Below are 22,711 nucleotides of genomic sequence, written 5' to 3' on the forward strand. Positions count from 1 at the left end.
TAGAATTTTAACTAGGTTACTGATTTATTATTAATTTCAAATTGATTCGCTGATTTATTAATTTAATAAAATACCTTTAATGAATTTTATATATAATCAAAACGAATTTTATCTTAATAATATTAAAATTTTAATATATTATATAGTAAATAATTGATTATAAAATAATATAATAAAATTATCAAAATATATTTAAAAAATAAGATAATTCTTATATATATTGTGTTGCTATCTGAAAACAATATTTTTATTATAAAAATTAAAAAAATTAAGATACAAAACAGTTTATAATTAAATATTAGTCAAGCAAAAACATTTATATAAAGATATTTCATAGACTATTTCTAAGATATGAATGTTTTGGGAAATTAAACGCAATAATAAGTATATATTTTGATGAAAAATATTTGACATATATAAATTCTTATTATGTTGGTTTTAGATTAATAAAATATAAAATAATAAGCATTCTTAAGAAGATTATGTCCGTATGTGCGGACAAAACAGCTAGTATAAAAGTATAAAGGAACACTGAGTGCGTCCGCACGGATCAAAACACTACTTGAGAACTTAAAAGAAAGAAAATCTCAAAGACAACATCATTCATTATTTCATCCATTTAAAACATTTTCATACATCCCTTATCCAAGCATATCACTCAACACCAAACTTCTTCTTTGCAAATGCAATGAACTCTTCCACGGTTGGCATGTAAGGCTTGACAGCTTCATGGGCCCTAAACTTCTCGGCCCATTGGATCAACCCAGGTGTTGTTTCTTCCCGGAGAAACTTGACGCCGGAAAACGCCTCGATCACAGAGACTGGTCCCAAAATGGTCCCACAAGCAATGTCGAGGAAGCCAATGTTCTCTCCTCCGAAGAACCCTAGCCCTTTGCTGCTCTTCTGAAACGCCTCTTCAAGCGTCGCCAAACACTCCATCAGCTTTCCCGCCGCCGCCATCCTCCCTTCGTCGTCTTTTGCTCCGCCCACCGCATCCAACGATCCAAAGATCTGATGAAAAAAGTTTCAAACTTGTGCAAAATCAGATATCAATCCAGACAGATCTATGTTCGAATATCAACTCCAAAACATAAAGTCTCAACCTTTAGTCAAAATCAGAGCATTTGTAATAAAAAAACAGAGATCCATGGAGTTTGATCTAAAGTCTTTATTACCTTGTCGTCGACGAAGAGGGCCCAGAAGCGAGCGTTGGCACGTTCGTAAGGGTGAGAAGGCAGGATGGAAGGACCAGAGGACCAAGCTTCATCGACGTACTGAACGATGTTGAGTGACTCGCAGATGGAAACATCGCCATGGATGAGAACAGGGACTTTCTTGTAGATGGGGTTGGACTTGAGAAGGAGTTCGCTCTTTGAGTTGAGAACATCAGGTTCGTCCAAGTACTCGTACTTGACAGATTTCAAGTGTAGAGCCACTCGAGCCCTAAGGGCATAAGGGCTCGACCAAGAACCTATGAGCTTCACCGTATCATTATTCTGAGTCATCTTGAGTTCTTTTTTTTCTTATGGTTTTTTATCGATCTAAAAGTGATATTTTCACTCGCGTGAGTGTGCGTGTATATAATAGAGTGAGTTGATGGGGCTTGAGAGAGAGAGAAAGAATAGAGAAATGGAATAAGGAGACGTGTTTCTCGTTGGTATGTCGCATGGCAGGTGAGTCAAACGTGGTGTTCTCGTACATATTTGATTTTTCTATTCCTTACCAACTAAATAATAGTGTGATGGCTTAGATGTTTACGTTTCAAAATGTTTTATGTTATAGAAGTTCCGCACAAATTAAAAACACATTTTAAAATATTATAAATATACTGTTTTTAGATTAATTATTTTCTATAACCTCTAACCAGTAAATTTTTAATAATACAATTAACTTTTTAAAATTTTACAATTTACTATTATTACTAAATAAAAATGTTTTAAATTTAAAAAAATATATCTCTAGAAACAAATATTCTTTTAAAAACATTGAACCGTTTATGACAGAACAAGTATTATCTTATATTTTACTCACGTATAGTTTTAGTGCATCTTTAACGATGTATCTGATGTGCCCTAGTCCATGGACTAGGCCGATCAGAACGTTCCAGACGTCCCAGTTGAGGTTCATCCTTCCGATCAGATCAGATAGACCAATCGGGCCGTGTACCGGCTCGACCCGCAAACGTCCGGATTGGAGCTTCGTCCAAATCTCCGACCAGATGATCGAACTGACCGAGTTGAAGCTCGTCTTTCCCGGCCAACTCGACAAGCCAAGACTGATGGTCAAGCCAGAATCAACTTAGCTCGAGTCAACTCTGATTCAGACCATGGCTTCTCTCTTTTGGCTCGTTTGGCTCGTACTGTATGTACCGACGACCGTGCTGATGATCTCTCTACCTTGTTCGATCCGATCATGGACTTTTCCTTTGGAAATTTCTCTAAGGCAAGGATCCTTAAGCTATCAGAAGACTTGGGCTTTGTTGGAACGCAACTTGTCCGATCAGAACGTCCTGCGGCCCTTGATGATCGTCCCGCCTATGTACTGATCCTTACCGCTTTGGACTTAGCTGGTTCGGATGCATCTGGACAGAAGCCGAACGGTCACTTTGACTAGTTTTCTCTCTTTATTTCCGTGTATTGACTAGATCTAGATCAAGATCTACTTTTCTATTTAATGCCTAGACCTACAAAACTCTGTAAGTATGTAAACTCTTCATTTGGAATAATTAATCGATTTTTTCTAAAGCTTTTGAGTTAAACTTTTTGTTCTTTGTTTAGAACTTGTCTTGTTTCTTGGTGAGTCATATTTAAGAAAACACCCCTCAAACTCGTTGGTCTTGTGAGTCATATCAAGCAACGGTTCGAGATTCTTCTTTTGGTGGTCTTGTGAGTCATATCAAGCACCAACTGAAGCCGGGGAATATCGAAGGTCATTCCGCAACCTTCGTGCGACCCTTCAATCCATCTAGTTCTCCATTCGGAGTTCATATCCAGATCTGATCCATTCGAGTGAGCCTGTCTTAGGGTCCTTCAAGTGGTATCAGAGCCGCTCGTTTGGTATCTTCTAAATCATTCATCTTTCTCATCTTCCATTTCTAAATCATAAACACTTCTTCTTCTATCTATCTTGAATCCGGACCCCTCATTACCATCCCCTATCTATAAAAAAAAGATCTATCTATATAAAAAAAAAATCGAAAAGTTTTCGTTTGGGGATTGGTGGTGGAAGAGAAAGCCTGCTGGCTGAGGAGAAATCCAGCCTTTGAGGTGGTTAAAACGGATTCCCAAAATAAAAAATCTCTTATCTTTCTCTCTTTAAAAAATCCCTTGTGTTTGCTTGGATTTTGTCCATTGAGTTTCTTAGATTTGTTCTTCTTTGAACTTTGAGTGAAAACTTGTTGTGTGATCATCCAAATTCTGAAAGAAACACGTGTGTGGGTGAGGATCAAACACTTGAGAGAGTGAGGATTTTTATCTAACGTTTTGTGTTTAAGAAATTTCAGGAACCATGAGTAGTGATGATGAACGGAACCGTCCCGGAAACTCAGTTGCTGGATTGTCTAACCTTCAAATGCGTGCCTTGAATGATTCTATGTCTAACATGTTGAACGCAGGTTTATATCAGATCCACCAGAGGCTTGATGAGATTCAGGCCAGCAAATCTCCTTCTAGAGCCAGAGCAAGAAGAGACCGTCCGCGTAGGAACACTCGGTCCGACGATGAGATCCAAGAGGAGGATGATCAAGAGAACGAGGCCAGATCAGCATACCATCCAAGAAGAGGTCCTAGAACCCGAGATTCAGGTGATGTCAATCCTTTTGCTAGAAATGAACGTACTAATGATAGCTTAAGTGGATTGAAACTAAAAATCCCACCTTTTGAGGGTAAAAATGATCCTGATGTTTTTCTTGAATAGAAAAGAAAAATTGAACATGTCTTTGATTGTCAAAACTTTTCTGAACTTAAGAAAGTTAGACTAGCTGTTACTGAATTCTCTGGCTATGCTTTTAATTGGTATGATCAAGTTGTGGCCCACAGAAGGAGAACAGGTGAGAGACCGATTGAGACATGGGATGAGTTTTCCATGCTGATGAGGAGACGATTTGTTCCAGCTCATTATCACCGAGACCTCCACCGGAAACTCAGACGCTTGCTTCAAGGCACTAAGTCCGTGGAATACTACCACCAGGAGATGGAAACTTTGATGATCAAGGCCGATGTAGACGAGCCCATGGACGCCACTATGGCAAGGTTCCTCTGTTCCCTTAACCGAGACATCCAAGACCGTATGGAGCTTCAAGAGTATTGTAGTGTGGAACAGATGCTACACAAGGCCATCTTGATCGAGCAACGAGTTAAGAGGAAAAGTTTCTCAAAGCCGGCCATTACCTCTAAACCGGCCTATTCTCCTAAACCGGCCTTTGCTCCTAAGCCAAGCTATCAAGACAAAGGTAAGTCTCCTTCCACAACAAATAATGCTTTTAAAACTGATGTCCCTGCTCGTGATGACAAAGGAAAGGCAGTGGAGGCTTTTGGCTGAGCAAGAGACATTAGGTGTTTCAAATGTCAAGGTCTAGGACACTTTGCCAAAAACTGTCCTAACCAACGAGTGATGATTCTCATGGAGAATTGAGAAGTTGAATCTGAGGATGAACTGGAGGACAAAGAAGATTTTGATTATTGATGGTGGGAGTTGTACTAATGTTGCTAGTGACACTCTTGTCAGGAAACTAGGACTTGCTACTCGGCCTCTCTCTCGTCCTTTCAGGTTGGAATGGCTAAACGAGGTTGGAGAACAGTATGTGAAAGAGCAAGTTACTGTCCCTATTACCATTGGCCGATATAAGGACGGGGTCATTTGCAATATCCCTCCTATGGACGCATGCCACATTCTCTTAGGCCGGCCATGGAAATTTGATAAGAGAGCCATGCATGATGGCTTCACAAACCGACACTCCTTTGATCATAAAGGAAAGAAGATCACGCTTGTTCCTTTGACACCTTTGGAGGTTCATCAAGATCAAATCCAGCTCAAGAAGAGCCGTGACAAAGAACCTAAGCCAGATGAACCTGAATCATCCCAACGGAACTCCAATTTCTATATAAAGTAAAGTAAGGTCAAGAAATCTCTTTACTCTCAAAAGCCATTTCTTTTACTTGTGTACAAAGAATCTCTTATGGCTTCTTCTTCTGACCTTGCACCGGAGATCCCGAGTGAACTTCTAGATGTTTTGCAGGAGTATTCTGATATCTTTCCAAATGAGAATCCTAAGGGATTGCCACCAATACGAGGCATATAACATCAGATAGACCTTGTTCCAAGCGCGTCTCTACCAAACCGGCCAGCTTACCGTACCAATCCGGCGGAGACCAAGGAACTTCAGAAACAGATTGGTGACCTTCTAGAGAAAGGCTACATCCGGGAAAGCCTCAGTCCTTGTGTTGTTCATGTCCTTCTCGTGCCCAAAAAAGATGGTTCTTGGCGCATGTGTGTGGACTACCGTGCCATCAACAACATCACGGTAAAGTATAGGCATCCCATCCCTAGGCTAGACGACATGCTTGATGAGTTGCATGGATCATGTGTCTTTTCTAAAATTGATTCGAAAAGTGGCTATCACCAGATTAGAATGAAAGAAGGTGATGAGTGGAAAACCGCATTTAAAACCAAATTAGGATTGTATGAATGGCTTGTTATGTCATTTGGTCTTACTAATGCACTTAGCACTTTCATGCGTTTGATGAATCATGTCTTGAGGTCTTTCATTGGTCATTTTGTTGTTGTCTACTTTGATGACATTCTTGTCTATAGCAAAAACATTGAAGATCATAAGATGCATCTAAATTCCGTTCTTAAAGTTCTTAGAAAAGAAAAACCCTTTGCCAATCTAGGTAAATGCTCTTTTGGAACAGATCACGTGGCGTTCTTAGGTTTTGTTGTAGGTGCTAATGGACTTAGAGTAGACGAGGAGAAGATCAAAGCCATCCGAGACTGGCCGAGTCCATCGACCGTGGGCGAGGTAAGGCGCTTTCATGGTCTGGCCGGTTTCTATAGACGGTTTGTTCCAGACTTCAGTTCCATTGCTGCTCCGCTGACTGAAGTGATCAAGAAGAACGTCGGTTTCAAATGGGAACAAGCCCAAGAAGAAGCTTTTCAGATGTTAAAAGGGAAGTTGACTCATGCTCCTTTACTTGTATTTCCTGATTTTTCTAAAACCTTTGAGATTGAATGTGATGCTTCCGGAGTTGGGATTGGTGCTGTCTTGATGCAGGATAGGAAACCCATTGCTTACTTCAGTGAGAAGCTTGGAGGCGCCATACTCAACTACCCCACCTACGACCAGGAGCTATATGCTTTGGTGAGAGCTCTCCAAACGTGGCAACACTATCTTTGGCCTAAGGAGTTTGTTATCCACACAGACCACCAGTCCTTGAGACATCTTTAGGGTCAACAGAAGCTGAACAAGAGACACGCACGTTGGGTTGAGTTCTTTGGGAAATTTCCTTATGTTATCAAGTACAAGCAAGGTAAGGAAAATGTTGTGGCTGATATTTTGTCCCGAAGGTACACTCTTCTTTCAGCCCTTGAGACGAAACTACTTGGCTTTGAATTTATCAAAGACTTGTATGAGACTGATCCGGATTTCAAAGAAATATTTCAGAAGTGTTCCAAAGCGGCTTACGGAAAGTACTTTCAAAATTCTGAATTTTTGTTCTTTGATAACCGTTTGTGTGTACCCCAATGTTCTTTGAGGGAGTTATTTCTCAGGAAATCTCATGGAGGAGGTCTTATGGGACCTTTTGGAGTCAAGAAGACATACAAGACGGTATATGATCACTTCTACTGGCCAAGCTTGATGAATGACGTTGAGAGGATTTGTGGCCGATGTGTGGTATGCAAGAAATCCAAAACCAAAGCGTCCAATCACGGTTTGTATTCGGCTCTACCCATTCCTTCTCATCCTTGGGTAGATATTTCTATGGATTTTGTTCTTGGCTTGCCTAGGACTAAAACTGGCCAAGACTCCATCTTGAAGCAGCGAATAGAACTTTGTCCGCATTGATTAGATCATTGGTTAAGAAAAACCTTAAACTTTGGGAAGAATGTTTGTCTCATGTTGAGTTTGCTTATAACCATGCTATGCATTCTGCTACTAAGTTCTCACCTTTTGAAGTTGTTTATGGCTTTAATCCTTTATCTCCATTTGATCTTTTGCCTTTGCCTTTAAGTGAAAGAATTAGCACAGATGGCAAGAGGAAAGCAGACACTATCAAGAAGCTACATGAGCAGGTTCGTGCAAACATTGAAGCCAAAACCGAAGGATACAAAAGATATGCCAACAAGAGAGAAAGGAGGTGATTTTAAAGAGGGTGATCTTGTTTGGGTTCACTTGAGGAAAGAACGGTTTCCAGAAGAAAGAAAGTCTAAACTTATGCCTCGGGTCGATCGTCCATTCCAGATCCGTAGGAAGATCAATGACAATGCTTATCAGCTTGACTTACAAGGTAAGTATGATATTTCTTCGAGTTTTAATGTGTCTGATTTTTTTCATTTTCTTGTAGATGATCCAGATTTGTGGACAGATCCTTTTAAAGAAGGAGAGAATGATGTGCCCCAGTCCATGGACCAGACCGATCAGAACGTTCCAGACGTCTCAGTTGAGGTTCATCCTTCCGATCAGATCAGACAGACAAATCGGGCCGTGTACCGGCTCGACCCGCGAACGTCCGGATTGGAGCTTCGTCCAAATTTCCGACCAGATGATCGAACTGACCGAACTGAAGCTCGTCTTTCCCGGCCACCTCGACAAGCCAAGACTGATGGTCAAGCCAGAATCAACTTAGCTCGAGTCAACTCCGATTCAGACCATGGCTTCTCTCTTTTGGCTCGTTTGGCTCGTATTGCATGTACCGACGACCGTTCTGATGATCTCTCTACCTTGTTCGATACAATCATGGACTTTTCCTTTGGATATTTTTCTAAGGCAAGGATACTTAAGCTATCAGAAGACTTGGGCTTTGTTGGAACGCAACTTGTCCGATCAGAACGTCCTGCGGCCCTTGATGATCGTCCCGCCTATGTACTGATCCTTACCGCTTTGGACTTAGCTGGTTCGGATGCATCTGGACAGAAGCCGAACGGTCACTTTGACTAGTTTTCTCTCTTTATTTCCGTGTATTGACTAGATCTAGATCTAGATCTACTTTTCTATTTAATGCCTAGATCTACAAAATTCTATAAGTATGTAAACTCTTCATTTGGAATAATTAATCGATTTTGTCTAAAGCTTTTGAGTTAAACTCTTTGTTCTTTGTTTAGAACTTGTCTTGTTTCTTGGTGAGTCATATCCAAGCAAAAACCCCTCAGGCTCGTTGGTTTTGTGAGTCATATCAAGCAACGGTTCGAGATTCTTCTTTTGGTGGTCTTGTGAGTCATATCAAGCACCAACTGAAGCCGGGAATATCGAAGGCCATTCCGCAACCTTCGTGCGACCCTTCAATCCATCTAATTTTCCATTCGGAGTTCATATCCAGATCTGATCCATTCAAGTGAGCCGGTCTTAGGGTCCTTCAGTATCTAACGCGTTTTTTAAGGAGTGGGCCCTGCAGTTTTGTTAAAAACGGGCTTCATAGGTCGCGAGATAAAGAACGGTTTCGGTTCGTTTGTTACACTATTTTGCGGGCCCCACGACACGTGGCGGCCCGCGGTTGGTTCCGTTTTTAATTTTTTTTTTTTTAGTCAGATAAAACAAAAAAAATAAAAAAAATTTTAGAAACCCAAAACGGGTTTCACCCGATAATCATGCTCTTAGGAATTAGGACTATGAGTTGAATATTGACTACGGCTACAACAAATATTTATTGTGGCTAGTACCTAGCACATTATTCATATGCATATAATATAGTAAAATCCATCTTTTTTTTTTGCCATCTATTTTTATTTATAAAAGAGCTGAAGCCCAAAAGGCAAGCTCAAACATATAAACAAGGGTCTAAAACTCAACCTTAAAAAAAAAACCCCAAACCAAAGTTCAAAAAGCCCAAAAAAACAAAAGTGAGGTCCAAACTTCAAACCCCCTTCCCCACCACGCGTGGAACCACGCAAGACGAGGAGACACGTGTGTAAGGACTGGACACGTCCCCTTCCCCACCGACTTGACAATGCCACCGGAACCGCTAAACGTCTCTCCTCTGGAATCACACCGGAAACCTGAGACTCACCGTCTACCAACAAACCATTCTTCACCAAAGGCAACCACATCACTTTAACACCAGATTCAACCGAGACCTTATCCAGAGCCACCGAAACCACCTCCAATGACTGTATTGAAAGTTTAATGGAATCAACTTCTTCGATCACTCCCGAGGAAACCAGTCGACACCAACCCGATCATCCAATACTTTAGCCGGCAACCACCACCGAAGACGAACAGAAACGGCTCGGGATAGAGCTCGCAACACCATCAATGTTTCATCGCCGGAACGAACGCCGGATAGTTCCGCCAAAAGGGCGCGAACCACCAGAAGCAAAGCCGGCTACACACCGTCAAAAGAACCGCCGTGTACCAGAGTCAATACTCACTACTCGGAAGGAAATCACCGCGCCTCTCGATCTACCATTCCCCGCACGTACGTGAATAATATAGTAAAAATCCATCTCAATCTATAGATTGCAAATAAAATGATTAGTCAGCCACAAGCGAATATACCCATCAAGCATGCCTTGAAGGTAGCTGAAAAAAAACCCGACACTTGAAAAGACTTTAACGCTACCTGAACACAATTGTATCCTCCGATTTGCATAGACCATTTGCAGTAAAAAAATGTCTAGTTGAGAAACACTTTTGCAAATCTCATGGAAGAGGTCATTTTCTGTCATTAAACCTCTCCTTATATAGGACCATTACATAATATTATATATAAGATAAATTATAGTTTGTTCTATACATCAGAGATCTAAAAACAGTTAGCTCCATGAAATCCCCCCATCTGCTTCTTCATTTTCATTTCTAACGCAAAAATTCCAGAATCAGGTCCAAAGAAAAAACAATGTTAAGTCATCTCAGGTTGCAGCAATGAGGCTTCCCGAGTCGCTGCAGCTTATCCCACATGCAAATCATCTGGCGAGGCGACTGATAATGAGCGGTGAAGTAGTCTTCTATGCATCCGAACTGGCAGAACTTGAGGCTGTGAACAACTGCCACTGGTCTAGTCTCGTTGAACTTCTCCACCCACATTCCCATGCTCACATCTTCCATCTTGAATAACTAGAATAACAAAAAAAAAGTACCAATGCCCATATCAACAGCTGCTAAATTCATTATAAAGAAATTTTTTTTTTTTCATGTTCTTGAACAACTTACTCTTAATCTCTGCTGTTCAAAATCATCAACGATGAACTTAGCTATGTCATATGACAAGATGTAACCCGGACCATTTGCATACGGAGGATAATACTCTTCTGGCCATTCCTCGTATGTGACAGCCCATTTACCAGTGCGCAGAGGCTTATGGTAGAAGTTAATGTTTCCAATATAAAGGCTATCTCTTCTTTTAACCTTCTCTGCTTCTTGTATCACAGCATCAACTCGTACAAACGTATCATCGTCACATTTCATAATATACTTTGCCGCCACTGTGCTAACCCCATATTCGCAGATGGCAACCGTCTTGAGCACAACGAGGTCATAATGATCCATATACGGTACTATCACAATATCACCAAAGTACTCTGCTTCTTTCTTTAGATCCACATTGACTTCTTTTCTTGCGTGCTAACAACATAAACAAATGCAGTTAAACCAATGACACTATATGTTAAAAATGATATTCTATTTCAAGAACTGTGCTTACCAATGCAACAAAGAACCGTGCAACAACTTTCGATGATTTGACTAGCTTTTGCTGCATCCATGACTTCCTCACAGCCATTCTCTCTGCGAAATGGTTACCAGCAGAGAGAATACCAATGAAGAGCTCCACAGGCTTCTGAGGTAACGAAGGAGCTTTCCATCTGCTTTGCATCTCGAGATGCTTTTGTGGCACGAAACTCGGGTTTGTAGAGGGTAAAGAGGAAGCATATACGGAATGCACATCAATGTTCCCCTTCACTGCTAATCCAGTAGCATCCTCTAGAACAAACCCCTGAAAAATCCATTTACATCAGACAACGTTAAAACATTCCTTACCAAGCGGTTACAGACAAAAAGAAAAAGAAGAGAACTTACGGTTCTGTAAGGGAAAGAGGTGATATGCCTTCCATTAACGCTGATGTGGTAACCTTCCATCCCAGCTCGAAGGGTAAGAACAAAGAGCTTCCCTTCAGCAAAAGGGTAAGGCCAATCAAGTGTTATCTTCCTCCTCCGTCCCATCAGCATGTCCAACCACGTCTTCTTGGACTCATCAGAATCATCATCCCTCTTCCACCTCTCACACTTCACCTCTCCATCAACTTCAACATAAAAAAAAACCAATAAAACCAAATAAAAATCGAAACTTTAAAAAGTCAAAACTAAAACAATTGTTTAAAAGTCAAACTAGAGTCAAATACCAGAATCTTCGTCATCACTACTAGACTCACGACCATCACAGCGCAAAGCAGAGCCCCACTGCATCCGGTAACAAGTGTTCTGCTCAATCACTGGTCTCCCACTCCAGTCCCCTTTAATCCTCGGGTTGAAATGGAGGATCCGAGGCGGGTCTTCACCCTCCACCGCCTCCAATCCCTGCAACTCCATCATGAACTGCGTCACCGCACCCTTCCCATCTTTCTCCGCGTGCGCCCAATGCGGCGTCGCCACGACGGTAACGTGAGATCCCAGCTTTAACCCGCACGGCAAAACCAAGATCCGGCTCCGGTTTAAAAACTCCGACCCGGTAATTGAAACCGAATCGGGACATTTCTCCGTCCGGTTCTTAACCGGTTTTTCATCCGGTTTGCTGATTAAACCGGAATTAACCCCGTCCCACATTTTCTTCCCCGTCGCAATCGCGTGCTTCGCGGTGACGTGAAAAATCGAGAACTCGTCGGTGGATCCGCCGCCGTCGAAAAGGCTCTCGTTGGCGAAAATTTCGGAGACGGTTTTGAACTCTCGCATTCTCCTCTCCGGTTTACGACCCGGTCTAAGAGGGTCTACTTCTTGTTCTGCGATGATAGCCCGGTTTGCTTCTTTACCAGCAACCATCTGTCTCGGCAACGACGAAAAAGACCCGTCGTCGGAACCGGACCCGGTTCTGAAGATGAAAGGGATCTCGAAGCTCATGCAGAGGAGGTAAAAGAGCAGGAGAGCTAACAGGAACTGAATAAGCCCGATTCGGTTCAGTGAGGCGGAGTTGTCGAGTTTAGTCTTCTTCATTGCTCAAAAAAAATAATCAAAATCTAAAGGAAACAGATTTGGGAGAATCAAGAAGAAGAGAGAGGGGCTTACAATTTTGGGTAAGCCATTAATGCAGAATTGACATTTACTAAGAAGAATGAAAATGTTGCTAAAAGGATTCAGCAAAGGGCAAGACTTTTTTTTAAAAAAGATTTATTGGTTTGGGTTCCAACTTTAAGGCAAAACAAAACTGGAGAAGGAAACAAAACTCTGCTTTGAACAGCAAAATATTAATAATTCTGTGCTTTTTGCGAGAGGTCGGTAACCGTATGAAGATGGTAAGGCTAGTTACTCTATAAAACTACGTCGTTTTTATCGGTTTCACACACTGGGAACTGGGGAAAAAAAAAGAGTACTGTATTATTTTAATATTTAGCGTTTGTGTTTATTTGTGTGTGAATGTGATAAACTTACCTCCTTTTTATAAAGCTTTTGAAAAGCTTTGATATTTTGTCAAGTTTAAGTTAAGATTATTCCTAATTATTGAACGTTATTTGTGTAGCAAAACTCCAAATACGAATACAAAATAACCGCTAATTACGTTAATAGTGGTAAGTTTCGGTTATATTTTTCTTGGTCCAAATTCCAAGTTGAGAAATATCACATGAAAAGTAAAATCTCAGTTTATAATAATATTTTAGTGCTTAAAATAAAGACAGCCAGGTAGTTTCGAGAAGGATACCCACCACGTATTCTCAAAAACGTAACCATTTTATAACATTATTTGGGAAGTTTTATATTTCGTTTCACATGAAATCATTCGTTTATGCGGTTTGCAAAGCTAGGCACCACCAATGACAACCTACTTTAATAGTTGTTCATGTCGTCTAGTTTCGTTTTCACCGTTCAATTTCCAAATTCAAATTAGTAGAAGGTCACGGAACCATTTACCACAGAATATACAAAACACCTTCGAAACATATACAGTTTTTTAAAAATATTTTATAAAATTATCGAGTGTTTGATTGTATTTGTTATGGTTTTGTAACATTCGACAATAGAAGAGAGCTAAACCGGAGTTGGTTCAGTAATTCAGTTGATACAAGAATTAGAAGAAGGTGATAACCGGATAGGTTATTGGAGTCGGCTTCTGATCAAGTTGTACCGGTCGCATCCATATAGCTGATGGGAAAGGAAGAAGTCTAACAACACATTGAAGAAAGCAACTTCACATTGTAAGAGAGAATGGAGAAGTGGCTCACACAGCATCTTCTGTTCAAGTCCAAAGAGCCACATTACCGAAGCCCACAAGACAAAAGGATGATCAGACCAAATGCCAGTCTCAGAGACAAGAGAGTACGGCAATGACAGTGCAACTCTCCAACCGATTTGATTCTCTTCTATCCGTTGGAGAAGGAGATTGATATCTTTCTAGCTGTCATCATGAGCTGGCATTATACTGAGTCTAGATTGTTCTCATTTTGTCACTATAAAACCATGATGTAATCGTTTGTTAAACCCTAATGAGAAAGTAGTATTCAGTCCTAAATACTCTGTTCTTGTGACTTCTATATGGTATCAGAGCCATAGACACCTTAACAGGTAACTATGGCCGATCCTGTCAATCCTTATTCTTTTCCCACAAATCTCAACATCTTACATTTCGTCACCCTCAAGCTAAATGATAACAATTACCTCTTGTGGAAGACACAGTTCGAGTCTCTTCTCTCCAGTCAAAAACTGATAGGTTTCGTCAATGGAAGTGTAACGCCTCCAGAACCTAGACGCACGGTGGTAGAGAACAACGTCACCACATAGACAGCCAATCCGCAGTACGAGTTCTGGTTCTGTACGGATCAGTTGGCCAAATCTTGGTTGTTTGGAACGCTATCAGAAGAAGTGCTTGGTTATGTTCACAACTTAACCACTGCTCGTGAAGTCTGGATCTCTCTAGCTGAAAATTTCAACAAGAGCTCTCTCGCTAGAGAGTTCTCTCTTCGCCGTAGTCTTCAGCTTCTGACGAGTAAAGGAAAGACGCTACCTGCTTATAGTCGGGAGTTCAAGACCTTGTGTGACTCCCTCAGCTCCATTGGTAAACCGGTAGACGAGTCTCTGAAGATATTTGGCTTTTTCAATGGGTTAGGACGTGAGTATGATCCTATCGCCACAGTTATTCAGAGCTCCCTCACCAAGTTTCCTCAACCAACCTTCAACGATGTCGTCTCTGAAGTACAAGGCTTTGAGGCCAAACTGAAGTCCTATGAAGATAACACAACAGTGACTCCACACCTTGCTTTTGCGACTCAAACTTCTGAAACAAGTCAAGAGCAAAAGGTCTATGCGCCGAGCTACAATCCAAACTACAGAGGTCGTGGAAGATCAACCTACAGAGGAAGAGGAGGTTATTCAACAAGAGGCCGAGGCTTTGTTCAGCATCAGTCTCCCTCCAACTCCTCTGGTGAACGTCCTGTCTGTCAGATATGTGGTAGAACTGGTCATACAGCTTTGAAGTGTTACAATCGCTTTGATAACAACTATCAAAGTCCTACTGCCTATACTCTAGTGCGTCACAATGATGGAAGGTCTCAGGAGTGGTTTCCTGATTCGGGAGCCTCGGCACATGTTACTGCGTCATTTCAGAACCTCCAGACAACCCATCCTTATGAGGGTGGCGATGCAGTAATGGTGGGAGATGGTGCCTTTCTCCCTATAACTCATGTTGGATCCTCAGCTATCACTACTACCTCAGGTAACATCACTCTGAATGACGTTTTAGTATGTCCTGATATTAAAAAATCTATGCTTTCGGTATCTAAACTGTGTGAAGACTACCCATGTGGAGTATTCTTTGATGTTAATCATGTCTATGTTATTGATATACCGAATCAGAGGGTGATAGCCAAAGGGTCTCGAAGTAATGGTTTGTATCAGTTGAAGAGTAATGAGGTTGTGGTCTTCTTCTCCAATCGTCAAGCTACTGCATCAAAAGAAGTTTGGCATTCACGATTAGGACACACCAACTCAAAGACTCTTCAACACCTTCAGAGCAGCAAGGCAATCATCATCAATAAGAGCAACACCAAGTCCATATGTCAACCGTGTCAGATGGGCAAGAGTAGCAGGCTGCAGTTTTCCCTTTCAACTTCGTTTGTTTCAGAACCTCTAGGATGTATCCAATGTGATCTCTAGGGTCCCTCTCCGATTGTGTCTAATCAGGGGTTTAGATTTTATGCTATCTTTGTAGACGAGTTCTCTCGATACAGTTGGTTCTACCCCTTGAGTAATAAAGCTGAATTTTGTTCAATATTTATTGGATTTCAAAAGCTTGTGGAGAATCAATACTCTACAAAAATCAAAATGTTACAAACAGATGGTGGTGGAGAGTTTATGAACAACAAGCTGAGACAACATCTGATAGACTCAGGGATAGTACATAGAGTGTTATGTCCTCACACGCCTCATCAAAATGGCATAGCAGAGCGCAAACATAGACATATCACAGAGCTTGGACTCTCTATGATGTTTGAAAGTCACCTTCCTCTCCATCATTGGGTAGAAGCATTTCACACTGCTTCTTACGTAAGCAATCATCTCCCAAGACTTACCAGTCATCACAGGAGTCCACTGGAGTTGATGCTGAAGAAGAAACCAGACTATTCTCACATGCGAGTGTTTGGTTCAGCTTGTTACCCTTGTCTCAGACCGGTCACAGAACACAAGCTTGAACCTCGCTCCTTGCTGTGTGTGTTCCTTGGATATAGTCCTCACTACAAAGGGTATCGGTGTCTCTATCCTCCAACTGGGAGAGTCTATATCTCAAGACATGTGATATTTGATGAAGAAGTCTTTCCGTTTAAAGATCAATATAAGTCTATGGTCCCACGTTATGAATCAAACATTCTAAAGGCTTGGTAACAAGCTACTGCTTCACCTGAGTCACCGGCTTCAGACCAAGTCAATAGAACCCTTCACACTGTCCCTGCCCCACCTCTACCTCAAGTCACTCCACCAGTTGTACACCAAGAAGCTGAGCTACCTGTTCCAGCTCAGACTGAAGCACCAGCGCTTCCCCAAGTTCTTCCTCATAATGAACATGCCATGAGGACAAGAGGAAAATCTGGAATATACAAACCGAACTCAAGATATGCGCTTCTTGCTTCAAAGTTTATCCCAGTAGTTCCAAGAAATATAAAGGAAGCTATGGCTCACCCTGGCTGGAACAACTCTGTCTCAGCTGAGATGACCAAGATACATACGCTGCATACTTGGACCCTCGTTCCAAGAACCGAAGACATGAATGTATTGCGAAGCAGATGGGTTCACACTGTTAAAATGAATCCAGACGGTACAGTAAAAGAGTTGAAGTCAAGACTGGTGGCAAAAGGGTATGAACAAGAAGAGGGAGTGGATTATTTAGAAACATTCAGTCCAGTGGTGCGTACTGCAACCATAAGAATAATGTTGAACATTGCAGTAGCAAGAGACTGGCCTATAAAGCAACTTGATGTCTCAAGTGCCTTCCTACATGGCGACTTATCTGAGCCAGTGTATATGTTTCAACTTGATGGATTTGAAGATCCAAATCGTCCAGATCATGTCTGTTGTCTAACAAAAGCTCTATATGGTCTTAAACAAGCACCACGCGCTTGGTTTGACACATTTAGTAGCTTCCTGATCGAGTTTGGGTTCATTTGCAGTAGATCAGACCCATCGCTCTTCACATACCACAAAGATAGCAAGTCTCTGGTGCTTCTGTTATACGTTGATGACATCTTATTAACCGGCAGTGATGAAAGGCTACTTGAGGTTCTGCTTCAGGCTCTTCATTCTCGGTTTGCGATGAAAGATATGGGCTATCCAAAGTATTTTCTTGGTATTGAGATGGAGCAGCATTCAGGAGGTATCTTTCTACACCAACAGGCGTATGTTAAAGATATACTACATCAAGCTGCCATGTCTGATTGTAACCCTATGCCAACCCCATTGCATGCTAAGATGGAGGACATCAACACTGAGCCATTCTCGAAGCCAACCTACTATAGAAGCCTTGCTGGTAAGCTACAATATCTCACCATCTCGAGACCTGATATACAGTATGCGGTGAATGTGGTTTGTCAAAGGATGCACTCACCCTCGGTCACAGACTTTGGCTTATTGAAGAGGATCATGCGTTACATAAAAGGAACGCTACACCTTGGTCTTCACATCGAGAAAGATGAGGGTCTGGTGCTATCAGCTTATTGTGATAGTGATTGGGCAGGTTGTAGAGAAACTAGAAGATCCACAACAGGATTCTGCACTCTGCTAGGTCCTAATCTCATCTCCTGGTCAGCAAAACGTCAACCGACAGTGTCAAGATCCTCAACAGAAGCTGAATACAGAGCTCTCTGTTCAACAGCACAGGAAACAAATTGGATTTCATTTCTTCTGCGTGACATCGGTGTCTCACAACCAACCTCAATGTTACTACGGTGTGAGAATCTCTCGGCGGTTTACTTGAGCGCCAATCCAGCGCTACACAACAGATCCAAGCACTTTGACACTGATTGGCATTACATAAGGGAGCAAGTAGCGCTTGGTCTGATTGAAACTCGACATGTTCCTTCGGCTCAACAGGTTGCAGACATATTTATTAAGTCACTTCCGAGAAGAGAGTTCATGGCGTTGAGGGACAAACTTGGTGTAGGAGTTCCTCCCACCTCAAGTTTGAGGGGGAATGTAAGAGAGAATGGAGAAGTGGCTCACACGGCATCTTCTGTTCAAGCCCAAAGAGCCACATTACCGAAACCCACAAGACAAAAGGATGATCAGACCAAATACCAGTCTCAGAGACAAAAGAGTACGGCAATGACAGTGCAACTCTCCAACCGATTTGATTCTCTTATATCCGTTGGAGAAGGAGATTGATACCTTTCTAGCTGTCATCATGAGCTGGCATTATACTGAGTCTTGATTGTTCTCATTTTGTCTTGTGGGCTTCGGTAATGTGGCTCTTTGGGCTTGAACAGAAGATGCCGTGTGAGCCACTTCTCCATTCTCTCTTACACACATAATCAGAGAGAGAAGAGCGATAGAGTTCTTGAGCTTATTAATTGTATAAGTCTCACGATAGATTGATCTTGTACATTCTCTTGGAGTGCTTAGTGAAGATTGTTGCTTGTGCCGTCAAGCCCCAGACATAATGGATCCACATTGGATCTCGAACTGGGTAACCAAACGCCGTGTCTTTTACTTTATGTTAGCCGTTGGTACTCTGCTCTTCACGGAGAATTCAATTTCACTGGGTCCATGTCGGTTATCGCTCTTGAGTTCAAACAAACGACTGATTAGAACGTGAGAGTGTGTGTTAATCGAGTCGAAGTGATTCCGTTCAAGAAACTACATCAAGGAGAGATTGGTTTGCAAGAGTATTTAATAATATGACCATGATTAGCATGTGCTAAAAGGTATTTTCGTTTACTATAGTTGAATTCTTCAATATATAAAACGAAGCTTGACCAGTAATATTATCGGTCCGTTCTTTCAACACACGTAGGTAATAGTTACTTTATAGGGAATTATATCTTGTAAAATAAATCATTTATCTGACTGGGGATCATTCTGGAAACAAGAAGAACGAACAGAAAATGAACGAAAATGAATAAAATTACAGGAATGAAAAAGAATGATTGTTTAATTCCATATTTAACGAGAAATAATTTTGTTTTTTATTTCTTTACGAAAAAATGAAAGACAGATAATGAAAAGAAAAAATTATTCTTTATGAATGGTGATTTTTTTTAGAAATATTAGAAAATGCTTTATTTCTCGTCGTTCTTTGGTCACCATTCATATAGACTTGTTGCTCGATTTATATGAAAAGTCAGGCTTGAGGTTTTAACTATTCAGCAACCAAACAATGTTATTGTTAGGCATGTTGAATTTTAACAGTAATAAAAACTGGGAGCTCATTGGTCTTCAAATAAATGGTTTCATAAAGGGAAAGAATATGATTTTTGACAAAGAAAAAAAGGAAAGAATATAATTAAAAAAAAGTTAACAGAATATACTATGAGGTGATAATAAACAGTTTTCGAAGCTTGACGACGTTTACTTGGATACAGGTTACGTGATTACTCAATAGAAAGTTCATAGTTTTATACTTTTATTTACGGAAATAATACTATTCATCGATAAGCCAAAACGAAACTGGAAAATAATTGCCATGCCCCCAATTGACTGAAATATATTGGTCCCTATAATGCTTACAACATGTTTGGGCTCGTATGGAGACAATGTGTTCAATAATGCTAACAACTTGTTTAGGCTCCAAGCCTCCAATCATGCTTTGCGTCGTTGTTGGTCTAAGTTTTGTGCCGGTTTACTTCGGTTATATACTATTTAAAGTATTCAAAATTTATAATCAATTTTTGGTATAATATGATCTCATTTAAATTTGTATACTAGATTTTGATCCGCGCATCTGTGCGGATGTATTTAAAAAAAATATGATGATATTTATTTTTTGTGTCACTATTTAAGATTAGACAAAAAAATTAAATTCAAAAAACTGAACCGAACCTGATCCGAATAAATAATACTAAATCCGAACCAAAATTGATTAAATATCCTAGTTATTCAAAATTTTGGTATTTAAAGAATTGAAACCTAATCCAATCCGAACCAAAGTATTTTGGGTATCCAAAATAGATTTATATACTTATTTATTAATTATTTTTAGATTTAAAATATATAAAAACATTCAGAATATATATGATACTTTTAAGTTTGTTTAAATACTTGAAAATATATACAAATAATCAAACGTAAATATCTAAAATAGCTAAAATATACTCAAAACTCCAAAAATACTTAAATAATTATTAATTATATATCCAAATATTTAAACCAAACCAATTTATATGTTAAGTTAGGTACTCTTATATATGTTATTCAAATTTATATGTAATATATTCTATTGTTTATAGATTTTCTAAAAATTAAAGCATATAATAAATTTTATTTTTTTTAAATAATTTAAATTGATTATCCAAATCCGAACCGAATCCTCAAAGATCAGAACATAACACGAAATCCCAAACAGACCCTTAAACAAACCCGAACGCTCACCCTATTCACTATTATATATCTTATATGTGTCATCGATACAAAATATGTGTTATCATATAATTAATCATATTTTATACGTACCATCAAATAAGTAATCTTATAATTAATAATATTTTATACGTACAATCATATAAATAATCACATATATTATATTTTTAAACTTCATGTAAAATATAAAAACCATAATTTAAGTTAGTGTTTGAAATTGGGCTTTGTATTGTATTTTTCTTATATATATTGAAACCATTTTTATAATGATTATTGAAAAATATGTTAGTAAAAATCAAATTTTGAATATATATATATATATATATATATATATAAAAAATCAATTTTAAATTATTATTTTGATTTGAATATGTATATCAATTAACATAATTTCATTGTTTTTTAATATAATGTAATGAACTTCTAATTTTTTAAATAGCATAAGTCCATTATTTTTTTTCTAAATTATTGATATCTATGTTTTCAAATAGCACTATTTTTTAATTGCTATCTATGTTGCTAAATAAAAGCTTAAAGTAATTCTACAGATAGACCAGTCAGAATCAAAATCTATAATTAGCAAGGAAGAATGGTTTTGGTAGTCTTATTTCGAACCATTTATTTAATTTCTCTCGTGGTAGAACCGATCGAATCGTTATAGAGCACATTAAGGAAAACTGGAAGTTCTAGTCTGGTAGTTAACTCAAAGAAAAAAAAAATTTATCTCGGGAGTTCAAATTTAAGGTAGATATTTAATCGTTATCACATAGTAATGGACTTCCAATTTTTTTAATAGCATAAGTCGTTTACTTTTTTTTTCTAACTTACTGCTATCTATGTTTTCAAAAAGCACTATTTTTTAACTGATATCTATGTTGCCAAACAAAAGTTTAAAATACTTCTATTTTAATAAGATAGACTAGATTTTGATCCACGCTTTGAAAGTGCGGAATATTTTTCGTTGAAATTTTTATTAATCCATATATTTGTTCACTAATATGTTTAGGCACGTGCATTCAATTTTCAGTTCGACTTTAATTTGTTTTTTTTTGTTTTCGATTTCAGTTGTAATTTTTTTTTTCGAATTAAAAAATATAAGGACCGTTTGATTATTTGTGAATTTAGGTTTGGTTTCGGATTAATTAGTTTAGCTCTCAATTGATTGGGGTAAAAATATTTATAACTCGATAAAGTTTCGAGTTTAATTTGGTGCTAGTTCGGTACCTGTTTTTTGGATAGTACGGTTAAAAATCACATTTTCGTATTTTTAGAACAAAATCGGCTAATTTTAAATATCTAACATATAATATTCTTGTGATTTCGTTGTATTGAGAAACTGTATCTTACATAGTAATATTTCTTATCTTTTATAAATCTGTTTATGTTGAAGTTGATTTTAATAATGAAAATAAATTATATTTAAAACTCTTACAATATATAATAATTTCCGAAAACTATCAAGATTTTTTATTTTAAAATTAACATTTATAATACAAAATAAGAACCATTTTAAAATTAATTCATAAAAATAACCATTTTTAATAAGAAAAAAAATTATCTATGTTTATGTTAACGAATATAAAAAAGTAAAAACTGAGCTTTAAAGCATATAAGATCAAAAATTACACGAAGGGTTACTGGTAAATTGGGCTTACAAATCAACGATCAAATTTTGTTTTCTATAACCCAACCCAAAATAGGTTTAAGTATCCTAAAACCGACAAAAGAGAATGCTTACGTTTTAGGAGAAACTTGGGGAGAAAGTTGAGGGATCTTCTCTTTATCATCAAATATCACTATCTTTTAAGATTAGTATTCGGAAAATTTAGGTACCATGTCAAACATAATATATTCTCTGTGTGTTCATCAAGTTAATTTAGTTAAATCGGAAAATCTTGTTTCTCTATATTATATTTTAAATTTATTGTATGTAGCAATTACGAAAATGGATATTATAGAGAATATTCTTAGAATTTATTTGATTTGAATCCGAAAATCTATGAGTTTCTATCTATTATGTTTTATATTTATATTTATATACCAAATTTGGCAAATATAAATATTTAATTATTTAAATATTAATGGCTGTTTAAAATGTCAATAACATTGAAAACCAACGATTTCGAAATATGCTAACCCTATACTATAATAGTATAATTAATATTATTGAAATATAATCTTTAATATATTTCGACAACTTCATAAAGAGCTTATGGGCAGAGTTAAAGGCGCTCAGACCGAGTACCTTGGATTAAATCGTACTGATGAGAAGGCTAGAGCAAGATGAAGTCTTGAGTC

General features: G+C 38.8%; 2 protein-coding genes and 1 pseudogene across 2 annotated transcripts; 1 reads left to right on the plus strand and 2 right to left on the minus strand.

Annotated features, from left to right (window-relative positions):
* Positions 1-585: 585 nt before the first annotated feature.
* LOC106343546 (glutathione S-transferase U13-like) lies at positions 586-1,601 on the minus strand. The gene is made up of 2 exons (XM_013782789.1): positions 1,176-1,601; positions 586-1,011 (listed from the first exon to the last, which is right to left on the minus strand). The coding sequence occupies exons 1-2, from the start codon at positions 1,503-1,505 to the stop codon at positions 655-657; spliced, it is 687 nt and encodes a 228-aa protein (XP_013638243.1). The 5' UTR covers positions 1,506-1,601; the 3' UTR covers positions 586-654.
* Positions 1,602-3,507: 1,906 nt separating this feature from the next.
* Positions 3,508-8,217, plus strand: LOC106344565 (annotated as a pseudogene).
* A 1,626-nt stretch (positions 8,218-9,843) lies between these two features.
* Positions 9,844-12,355, minus strand: LOC106343678 (probable beta-1,3-galactosyltransferase 17). Its single transcript, XM_013782958.1, has 5 exons — positions 11,551-12,355; positions 11,228-11,451; positions 10,854-11,144; positions 10,364-10,774; positions 9,844-10,267 (listed from the first exon to the last, which is right to left on the minus strand). Exons 1-5 carry the CDS (start codon positions 12,353-12,355, stop codon positions 10,058-10,060), a joined length of 1,941 nt encoding a protein of 646 aa, XP_013638412.1. The 3' UTR covers positions 9,844-10,057.
* Between the last annotated feature and the right edge of the window lie 10,356 nt (positions 12,356-22,711).

Source organism: Brassica oleracea, chromosome C5 (assembly GCF_000695525.1).
Source record: "Brassica oleracea var. oleracea cultivar TO1000 chromosome C5, BOL, whole genome shotgun sequence".
Classification (NCBI taxonomy): Eukaryota; Viridiplantae; Streptophyta; class Magnoliopsida; order Brassicales; family Brassicaceae; genus Brassica; species Brassica oleracea.